Source organism: Podarcis cretensis (assembly GCF_951804945.1).
Source record: "Podarcis cretensis genome assembly, chromosome: 13".
NCBI classification, from domain to species: domain Eukaryota; kingdom Metazoa; phylum Chordata; class Lepidosauria; order Squamata; family Lacertidae; genus Podarcis; species Podarcis cretensis.
The window spans coordinates 37,612,386-37,623,911 of record NC_137182.1 but is presented as its reverse complement, the minus strand read 5'-3'; the positions used below and the strand labels follow the sequence as shown (position 1 = coordinate 37,623,911).

General features: G+C 42.7%; 1 protein-coding gene across 2 annotated transcripts; it reads left to right on the top strand.

Annotated features, from left to right (window-relative positions):
* Positions 1–214: 214 nt before the first annotated feature.
* Positions 215–10,447, top strand: LOC307201323 (T-cell-interacting, activating receptor on myeloid cells protein 1-like). 2 transcript variants are annotated; one of them, XM_079950408.1, is made up of 8 exons: positions 217–558; positions 686–721; positions 2,339–2,629; positions 3,646–3,951; positions 4,964–5,254; positions 6,360–6,473; positions 7,607–7,644; positions 9,766–10,447. In XM_079950408.1, the coding sequence occupies exons 1-8, from the start codon at positions 396–398 to the stop codon at positions 9,922–9,924; spliced, it is 1,398 nt and encodes a 465-aa protein (XP_079806534.1). In that variant the 5' UTR covers positions 217–395; the 3' UTR covers positions 9,925–10,447. The 2 variants fall into 2 exon arrangements, with proteins under 2 accessions (XP_079806535.1, XP_079806534.1); XM_079950409.1 differs by lacking the exon at positions 3,646–3,951 and having other exon boundaries at positions 215–558.
* The last annotated feature ends 1,079 nt before the right edge of the window (positions 10,448–11,526 follow it).

Genomic DNA, 11,526 nt, shown 5'->3' with positions numbered 1-11,526 from the left:
CATTCTTTCTTGAATTTCTTGTCTTCTTGGTCTCTGAGTTTTCTGGTCAGTTTTGCCATTTCAGCCTAGGCTAACAGCTTAGTTTGCCATTTCTCTTCTTTCTGTCTCTGGGCTAGTAGCATCTGGGATAGCTCAGTTGGTAGAGCACAAGACTCTTATTCTCAGGGTTGTGGATTCGAGCCCCAACTTGGGCAAAAAAAACCCCCAAACAAACTCCTTCATTGCAAGGGGTTGGACTAGATGACCCGAGTGGTCCCTTCCAATATTGCAAGTATATATGAAAGCACATGATCTCCTCCAAGCTGATTTTACAGAATATGACTGCAGTGTGGTAGAAAAAAAGGGAAGTGGCTTGCGAGGCACTTCCAGCGCTGCTCAACTGTGCATCACAGAGTATGTGTACATCAAAGGGAAGAACAGTGTTGCAGAGCCATGTTGCAGCCTCCCTCCAAGATCTTCATTCCGGGGACAGCACACATCTTGGGGGACACAGGACACTGGACTACAGGGCTGGGCGCTCCTTCATCATGAGGCTCTCTTTCAACATCCTCTTTATCGGTTGGTATCTCAGATCAAAGAGTGAAGGGACTGGGGGTTGTGCAACGGCCGGGTGGAAGGACCAGAGACCCAGTTGTGGTTCCTGCTACTCAGCTACATTGCGCTAATGCAATCATCTCCTTTCCAGGATTCCTGCTGGCTGGACAGTGGCAGATCTCTGGGGGTGAGTCTCTTCGGGTGATAAATATGAACATGGGGCCAGGGGGAGATGGATGGGGGCAGAATGGGAGCAAACTGCAATGATTTCCCCCACAACCAAATCCGATTTCCTAACATCTGCATGTTAACCATAGAGGCCTACCAAATGTTCTCTGATCTATACAAATATTAAAGGTACAGGAACAGCCCATACCTATTTCTTTCTCTCTCTTTTTTGGTCAAAATGTATATCTATTGATTTTTCAATTAGGTACTTTTTTTAAAAAAAATATTTTTTTAAATATACAAAAAAAAAAAACTGTAACAATCCAAATGCATATTGATAAACTGTACAGTGGAACCTCGGTTGTTGAACACTTCGGAAATTGAATGTTTCGGCTTTCAAACGACAACCTGGAAGTGAATGGTTCCGTTTTCAAACACACCTCAGAAGTCGAACAGCTTCCGAGGCGTGTTTCTCCCATTTTTTCAATGGATTTTGCCAACTGGCAATTGCGTATCGATTGTCAAACATTTCAGAAGTTGAACGATCTTCCGGAATAGATTACCTTTGGCTACTCTGAATCTCGAGACTTCTCCCCACCCCCTCCATGGATCCTATTCTCAACATTTACAACTGCATATTATTTCATAATCTATATTTTATATCAATCCATGTTATCCATGGTATGAACCCCATCCCTATTCCTTTGCCTGTAGACAATCTACACACAAAATGCAATTCCCCCAGTGTAACATTACAGAGGACAGTCCTCTCTTCGAAAAGCTATCCAAGTTAAGTTTTGAAAACCATAAGAAAGGAAAGCAGGAGGGGGTCTTGAAGTTGCCCACCCACCGTGAGCAGCTGAACAGTGGAATGAGCAGACACACAGCTCACCTGACCACAGTCTTCCCCACTAGGGTGGAAATAATGCATTTTCATTTAAAAAAGAGTAATTACTGTCCTACCTTAGTTCTCAAATGGAATCTGTTCCAGAAGTCCGTTCAACTTCCGAAAACGTTCAAAAACAGAGGCGTGGCTTCTGATTGGCTGCAAGAGCTTCCTGCACTCAGTCGGAATCTGCTCTGGACATTCGGCTTCCAAAAAACGTTCGCAAACCAGAATACAGTACTCACTTCCGGGTTTGTGGCATTCGGGAGCCAAAACATTTGAGTCATAAGGCATTCGAGAAGCAAAGTACAACTGTATTTATGTGGATTTTCCCATATAAATTAGCATGTGGTAAAGTCAGGGCCTTCTTTAGTCTTCCTCTTTGGTGATCCATCTTCCAAATCTCACCTTTGTTCTCCTGTGGAATGAGCAGACACACAGCTCACCTGACCACAGTCTTCCCCACTAGGGTGGAAATAATGCATTTTCATTTAAAAATTAGTAATTACTGTCATACCTTGGTTCTCAAATGTGGTAAAGTCAGGGCCTTCTTTTAATCCTCCTCTTTGGTGAGACTTTTGTAGATGCTCCATCTCCCTAATCTGCATTTTCATTTAAAAATTAGTAATTATTTATAAATGTGGATCTTTACATACAAATTAGCATGTGGTAAAGTCAGGGCCTTCTTTTGTCTTCCTCTTTGGTGATCCATCTTCCAAATCTCACCTTTGTTCTCCTCTTTCGGTCCAGGACAACTTTACACTAAACCTTCCATCTCAGTGGCTCCCACAAATGTGGTCAGCCTGGGGGGAAATATCATCTTACGGTGTTCAAGTAATTACCATCAAGATGCATTCTACTATCTTCACAAAGATTCACGAAGGACTGGTCCAGTCAATTGGAACAAGGAGTGGGGTGCAGCTGTATTTCAGACTGCCTATGCAAGAGCTTCAGATGGCGGAACCTATACGTGTAGCTATTGCTTAAGTTATGATCGACGGTGCTCAGATCGTAGTGATCCTGTCCAAGTCTTCATAAAAGGTGAGAGCCTGGCTTAGCCTTTTTATGCTATTTTCACTACTGACATGTAAGGGGAGGGGGGAGAGAGAGACATTATGCTGGCCATCGGGCAATGGCTTTTCCCACCTGCCTTGTCCCTCCCTCCAGCCCTAGCAGCCTTTTCCAGATCATGACTTTAAGAACAGCAGAAGCAGCTGGAAAGAGAGAACTATCTGACTTAAACAGCTATCTGACTTTTAGAAGATAGCTGAAGGCAGCCCTGTTTAGGGAAGTTTTTAATGTTTGATGTTTTAATGTGTCTTTAATATTCTGTTGGGAGCTGCCCAGAGTGGAAACCTAGCCAGATGGATGGGATAAAAAAAATATTTTGTTGTTGTTGTTATCAAGAGTTCTCCACTAGTACTAAATATTGCAGAAATGCCATGAATTCGACAGAAATGCCATGAATTCGACAGAAATGCCATAAATTCAACAAAATCTCTTAACCAGTGCTTTTCATTGAGGGGGCAAAAAGGTGCCAATACTGCGTGTCCTTAAGTAACTCCAGGAAAAAGCACTGTGAGTCTTAAATAAAAATTGCAATCACACAGTTAGATACACATGATACTCAGTGTAGATGCAGATAAGACCAATGATCCCAAATACTTGGTTCTTAATTCTTTCTACAGCGTTCATTGAGATAGGCAACAGAAATGTACAGTAACTCAGCTTATAAAATTCCCTGGATCTGCCACACTGAACTGCAGCAAACAGTAACTCCTTTCAGGAACCCGTCTCCCACCTAACCTGGCCAATGATGGGTGTTGTAGGTGTGTGGAAGGTGCCAGGTCACCCATCTCTAAACTGAAGTTGTAAACAAAAAGCTTAGAAGCATCAAGATCTTATGAACATTTACCCTCGGGATTTAACATCCTCGGGATTTTGCATTCTCCCAGAACATGCAAACCTCTCCCATATGACAGACTGTTGCCTGGGACTGATTTGAGAAGGCTGAACTGCATCTTTGAAATCTCACACTTGTTCTCTTCCATGTGCAGGAAAGCTGTATCCCAAGCCTTCCATCGCAGTGAATTCAGCTGAAATGCTTGCCGAAAGGGGGAATGTCAAAATCAGCTGCAAGGCAGAAGACTACTTACTATTCTTGTTCTCTTTGTATATACAAGTGGGTGCGGACAGGCAGCAGATAAAACTGACAGTGAAAACAGCAACAAAGGAGGCTGTGTTTGGCTTTGACAGTGTCCAAGAATTCCAAGGGGGTCTCTACCAATGTAGATATTGCTCCATAACAGCCTTCGTTGAACTGTGCTCAGATTTCAGTGACAGCCGACGCATCAACAGAATAAGTAAGGTTCAAAATACATCCTCCTATTGTAACAAAAGGGTCTGAAATGGGAGTGTTCTGCATTTTCAGCATCTGTACATCCAGTGGAGAATTTGCATAGAATAAAATATTCCAAATTGGCTGGGATTGAAGGAGGGCATGTGGTGTGCATGGCTCTTGGAAACTTCTGAAGAAAGCTGCAGGAAGGTGTTTGTAGAAGTTGTCGTGTTAAAACAGAAAGGGGTCAAACCATCGCAAGAGGTGTTGAAATTTTGGGAGGTTGGATACTTACAATGGAATGGTCTTGGTGGTGGGGTGCACATTTTTATTCTTATTTATTTATGATTATTACTTTGGATAGATAGATATAGATAGATAGATAAATAGATAGATAGATAGATAGATATAGATAGATAGATAGATGATAGATAGATAGATAGATGATAGATATAGATAGATGATAGATAGATAGATGATAGAGATAGATATAGATAGATAGATAGATAGATAGATAGAGATAGATATATAGATGCAGACTAGGAAGGAACCTTTGTCCTTCCAGACGTTACTGGGTCCTAGCAAGTGTAGCCAATGGCATGTAGGTCCGTAACATCTGGAGGAGCAATAATTCTCTACAACTGCTCTAGACATTTTTAACTAAAGACAAAACAGTAGCAGTCCCTACGTACAACCTTTTTTTCATAAGCAAAGAACCATTCTAAGCATTTTTTAATTATGTGTTAAAAGTCAGTTTGTTTTGTTTGTTTGTTCATTTACTGAATTTATATACTGTACTGCCCTATACCCAGAGGACTCAGGGCGGTTCACAGAAAAAGATCACCATATATAAAATCAAAATAAAGACAGTAACCCAAATAACCCCCACCCACCCCCCAAAACAGCTACATTTTAAAAGGACATAGTTCTAGTTTGCAGATATTTCTGCTGATCTGATCAAAAGCAGCAGAGTGCAGGGGAAGAATATTAAGCCACTTCCCTCCATACCATTCTCACAGTGTTTTATTTGCACCCAGATCCCAGCCTGTCCAAACCCTCCATCAAAGTGCTACCCGACGAACGTATTTCCCCAGGACAGAATATCACCATCGAGTGCCAGGGGCCAAAAGAGGGTCTGAACTTCTCCCTCTACAAATCCGGGGAACTGATAACATCGCAGGTGACGGAGTCAGAGAGAAACAGAGCCGAGTTCCCTTTCTTCAACGTGGGGTTGGAAGATGAAGGAAACTACACCTGCCAATATCACCGCCGGGAAAATCCCTTTGCCTGGTCAGAGGCAAGTAATGCCATGGAGCTGGTTGTAAGAGGTGAGAAGATTGGCTTGGTACTTGTTTTTCCCCTGCCATCCAAGTCTCGCTCCCTGATGTGGAGGAGGCAGGAGCTTCAAGGGGCCTGAGACTCACACTGCAGGGAGGAGGGGAACCAGCTTCTTAGTCTCTGTCTGCACGACTTCTCTAAAAGCAGGATCAGAAATGAAACAGGATTGCATTTGAAAGGGCATTATTATCACTTGCATCCCATGTTAGTTGCACAGTGTCCCAGCGTGACCGGGAGAAAGACTCTCAGGGCCTTGCTCTGCCTGAGAAGCTGGAAAGAGATAGCCAAACAAAGTTTATTGTCAGATTACTGGTCCTTTTGGCTCAGTACTGGTGACTGGCATGGCCATGGATGATGGGAGCTGGAATCAAATGAAACTCGGAAAATTAGAATATCAATAATATAATAATAATATTAAGAATCTCAGAAAATTACTGTGCTTGATTGGCCAGCAAACTTGCCTGATGCAAAAGGGGCCCAAACCAAGTACTGAGTACATATGCATGCTTCTACTTCTCAGAGGTCCAATATTTCTCTATTTGCAATCCTTATTTTGCTGATTTCATTTAATATTCTAATTTTCTGAGATTGTTAATTTGGGGTCTTCATCAGCTATACGCCATGATCATCACAATTATAACAAATAAAGGCTTGACATATCTCGCTTTGCATGTCATGAGTCTATCTCATATATTAGTTTCACCTTTTAAGTTGAATTACTGAAATAAACGAACTTTTCCACGATATTCTAATTTTCCGAGTTTCATCTGTAGATGAGGGGTCAGCAACACGGTGCCTGCAGTATCCCTTCCCACCCTCCATTGAAATTAGGCTTCCAAAAGCTGCGTCCAGTAGAATAGGTTGCAGTGTGTGCTTGGTTGTGAGCTGCCCGTTTCAGTTTCTCTGATTTGTGCATCTGCACAAAAAGGTTGGTGGCCCCTGCATGGGTTGGACTAGATGTCCCACAGGGCCCATTCCAACTCTGCAGTTCTTTGATTCTATGACAGCAGGTTTGTTTCAGCTTCTGACACGGCCTGCAGGTGCTAAGTTAAAACATCCGCAGTGCTGGCACTCAAGACATGAATTATTTTGCAGATATGCCTGAGAAATCCAAGACAATAATATGGGCCAGCATTGCAGCAGGCCTTCTTCTTCTTCTCCTCCTCCTCCTCCTGCTTATCTTTGTACTGTACAGGAAAAGAAGAAAAGGTGAGTGGAACTCTGAATGCAGGAAATTTTTGCTACCTTGAGTTGCACATCAGTGTTGTGTGTTTTTGGCCCCATATAAAAGAAGAGTCTTCTTTAAGGCGGGGTGGGGTGGGGGTGTCGTTACACTTGCAAATAAAGTTTAAATGTAGAATTTTAATTCTAGAGCTTTTACAGCACTTGCCTTAGAGTGCAAAGTGCAATCCTGCGCACGTTTAAACTGAAACAAAACTAAGTAACCATTCGGTCATTACTAGAATAGTCAATTCTAATTCAATTCAATTTGAAATGAAACCAAACTGTTGCAAAGACTAATCCTATGCATGCTTCCGCATAAATGTAAAACTTGCCCTCTCTTGCCAAATTGTGCACTTTCAACTCATGGTGAAAGCAGCTGTTAGCCAACATGCCATTCTGTGACATCCTTCTCACTAATCTAAATGAAAGGAGGCAGGAGGCCACTGCCCCCTAGTGCCCGGAAGGCTGAAAGACAGAAAGTGTGAATGTGTGGAGGCTAAGCTGTAATATGTAACTGCGTTTCTCTACTAAGCAACAGTCCTTCCCTACTCAAAGTTATTTTACTGGCACATCAGTAGTTTTTTTCAAGTCTATATAACTCAGTAGCATACACTTCCCTTACATTATTGAGATTCAAGTCAGATTTCAGCATGATAGATCAGAATGCTTAATGATACATGCTTCCTGGGTATAGTCACCTGAAGAAAGTTTAATTGCAAACTTTGACTTTAAATTTGACTGGCATTGAATCCATTCCTGTTGCCCAAATATATTTATATTGTACCCATGCATTATATGACTTGGCTTTTATTTATTTATTTTTAGTTTTTGTTAATTTTTTAATGAAACAAATTCATTTCTAGAAATGAATGCAGGGAAATATAGCTGTGGAATTTTTATTTTTCCGTGGGGGGAGGGGGGGGGAATTACCTTCCATTTCATAAAATTTCTAGCATTCCTCACTGGTAATCTTGGAGAATATTTATGGCCCAAGAAGCTCCCTCCACTAAGAAGAAGATTAACATTTTGGGGGACAAGGCGGGGGATGATCAATATTGCTGGTTCTAATTTGAAATCAACAAGGCAGATAATTTCATAATTATCTATCTGATCTACAGGTTCCACTGCCAATGAAATGCCTCAAAGAATGAACACGGTAAGAAAAATTCCTATGAACAAACACCTTTATCATGATTGTGAACTTCCTGTTAAATCCCAACTCTATTATTAGAAAAGCATATGTCTCCATTTTTTATATGCAGTATTTAGAAATATTTTAATAGCCCATGTTTCATGGCCAAGCAATGCCAGGCTACAGTAAAAACATCAGTATCCTATGTGGGAAAGGGCTATTGTGCTCATTTGATGGGCAACTGGGGGAAGCAACTGGGGGAAGCAGGATGCTAGACTAGATGGGCTTTTGGTCTGATTCAGCAGAGCTGTCACATTCTTAATTATTCAGCGCCAACTCATGAAATAGACATGGGAAACACCTTCTGCAGCCTCTAGCCTTCCAGTTACAGTGGTGCCTCGCAGGACGAAATTAATCCGTTCCGTGAGGCTCTTCGTATAGCAGTTTTTTCGTCTTGCGAAGCAAGCCCATTGACAGCTTAGCGGATTAGCGCTATTAGCGGTTTAGCGGCTTTTAGCGGATCAGCTGATAAGCGGCTTATCAGCGGATCAGCTGATAAGCGGCTTAGGGCTTAGGAAAAGGGGGGGAAAGGGAAAAAACCCCGCAGGAACTCGCAAGACATTTTCGTCTTGCGAAGCAAGCCCATAGGGAAATTTGTTTTGCGAAGCGCCTCCAAAACAGAAAACCCTTTCATCTAGCGGGTTTTCCATCTTGCGAGGCGTTCGTCTTGCGGGGCACCACTGTATTTTGAACTACAACTCCCACAGACCCCAGTCAACATAGCCAATATCTGGTTGATGGGAGTTGTGGTTCAAAACATTTGAAGGACGGGCTGTAGAAGGCATAGCTGTCAGCTTACAGATTTGAAAATAAGGGACCAGCAGCCTTGAAAATAAGGGACCAGCAGCCAAAATAAGGGACCTGCAGCCTCACCTGTTCCAGGCACTCGTCCTCCTGCAGTCTGGTCAAACTCATGCTGGTAGCTTCAAGAACACTGTCCAACCAACTTTGTAACCAGAGGTTCAACTGAATAGAATCTGAATCACATGCACCACAAGGCCTATGCAGCCTCAACTTAAGATGGCTCCCCGGCCTGGCTTTGCACTGCAAAGTTTGCAGCAGCACGTGCAACAAAATGGCGTCCAGCATTCAACCCCCCCCCAGCTTGCATTAACTAGCCACACACAAGGCATGCAAGCTCCACCCCCCAGTCGTTCTGACTTCTTATTGGGTGACCAACATAGTTGGAGCCTCCCTCCTCCCTGGCCGGCAGGGAGGGAGGGAGGGAGGGAGAGGAGCTGCTTCCTTTGAAATTTAAGGGACATCATTTAAGGGACATCCATCAATAAGGGACAGCAGCGGGACATGGCGCTGGAATAAGGGACTGTCCCTTCAAATAAGGGACACTTGACAGCTATGGTAGAAGGCTGGACTCGTGTCTCACTCAGCCTGATTTCTAATATTAAATTTCAAAGCTGCCTTTGTGGCTGTGCTCAATCTACTATGCATTTTGGAAAGTAGTTTGTCTGCCTGTGCTCTATGCATTCAGACACCCCTTGAGGTATCACTGCCAAACTGGGCATGACAGTTCCTCAGCCGGAGAAATTAGATTTCATCAACACTGAGATACCAGGCACCCAGCAGGACTGAACCCTCTTGTTCCAGTGTGGGTGGGAGGAAGGAGAAAAGACATGCAGTGTTTCATTTCCACATCCCCCTTCTTAAAAAACCTAAACATTCGCCCCCCCCCCCCCAACATATTGATTCAGGGCTAGATCCGGATCACATGTTTCCTGCATCAGGTTGGGGCCTCTACACAGCCTTAAAACTAACAAATTATATTGTCAATTTAAAAATCTTTGGTTTGTTTCTAAGAATTCCCTGGCAATGCCAGGCACTTTTTCCTAGTAAATAAATAATGGTCAGTGGCACGAAGTCTCTTGTAACCTAATCTACGATTACATCACGGATATGCAATGGGTCCCTTTTTTGATGCTGCCTGACTCCAACCTCTGACAGCCCTAAGCACCATGGACAATAGTCAGGATGATGGAAGTTGTAGTCCAGCATGATGTGGAGGGGCACAGATCATCTACCCCTGGATTGCTAGCTTAATCTCTTCTCTTTTTTTGACCCACCCTGTAGGCCCCAGAACCTTACCGAGAAGCAGACCCTGGTGAAGTCTCCTATGCTGTACTGAACCACAACTCACTAAGGACCAAGCGAGCAGCTCCTCCTGCCAGTGTCCCCCAACCTTGTGTCTATGCAACACTGGCCCATGACAAAGTCAGGGAGGGTCGGTAGGCAAGACTTCACAGAGATGCTGCATATGCCCCGAGTTCTGGGGTCAAACATGTTAAGGCTGCTTCATGTGTACAAGCGCTGCTTATTTTATCCACACAATCACAAATGTGGATGTCAGGTGTCATGGGGAGCTAGCCAGTGGTCAAAAGCTGTGACATCTGTTACAGTGGTCAGAGAATGTTTTTTGACTCTGCAATTTTGACTTTATGCTCTATCCCTGGAATGTAACCCATGTGTTAGTTGAGAGTCGACTGTATTACGTATGTATATGTTATTTAAAAGCAGAGAAAGATCCACATATGGATGTTGGGCTGAGAGAAAGAGCCTACAGCAGCTGGATTCCATTCCAGTTCCCCAAATTCAATTTAAAGTAAACACCCACCTTTTTCATAGCCAAATTAACACACAAAAATGGAATTCCGCTTATCCAGACTGAATCAGAGCCACAAGATACATGGTAGTTATTGTGTCTCATAAGTATGGACTATTTCTTTCTTATACAAATAAAAAAGTGCTTAATTTAGTGTGTTTTTGTTGTAGTTTAGGTAGCATCCAATATAAAATGCCTGCCTTGTCATTTTCCTAATCACATATTGTGTGGTTACAAATTTCAGTCGTTAACAAAAAAAATCAGAAGACCTCTTCTCTGGCAACAGATGTACTTTTGTACATGAAACAAAGAAAAGCTAAACAGTTTTTCGAATGGTCCAACGGCACCCTCTACTGGACTACTCTGGGATAACAGGGCTGTTTGTATTACAGGTGTGCATTTTATTTAAAACCTGAAAGCTGAAAAGGCATCAGAAATATTTGCATTGTTATGAGTTTGTGAGTGCCAGACAGCTTATAATCTCTGGATTTGCAAGTGTTAGAATTGAATCAAGCCTTCTGAACACATTGTTTTCCCCTCCCTCTCCTCCTTGAATCAGGAGAGTTGGCGGTAAATAGCCAAATGGAGGGGACAGTTTAGATGCTGCAGACAACTACCTCTCTCCACTCTGCTATTCCTAACTTGAAATGACAGTTCCTATGTCCTGGGGCTAAGAAGTCATCAAGGACTGCTTCATATAACAGCCTTAGTTGCCAAAAGAAACTGTTGCTCACAGCTGAGCTAGGCAGGTGAAGATACTTCCTTGGCTGCACATAGAACAACCATTTATCTATAAACTAGGGAAAAGTCCAAGCTTTTAGAGTCCAAGCTTCTTAGAATCTTACGGAGTAATAATGCAAGTGGTGCGATGATTGCCAATTTATTTTAAGATGCTTTTCTCATTTCCATTTTTATCTTTTCCCCCTCTTTCATTCGAATGCAGAAGTCTGGTGTTGTTGGGGCTTGTAACCAGCGTACCGTTGCCCGCAAACTGAAAGGTGATTAAGAGTTACAGGGTTTTCTGGAAGTAGGGAAGTAATACGCCAAGCCTGCTAGTTCTTGCCATTCAAACTTAGTTTACTGGGTCCATTTCCCTGTTTTTTTAAAAGCATTTATTGATCTTCCATTGATCAACCAGTCCATTTTTTAGAAAAGCATTTATTTATTTTTACCCTTGGAGAATGCCAGGCTTAAGACAAATGAACCATGCCTTTTGAAATGATCCAATACTC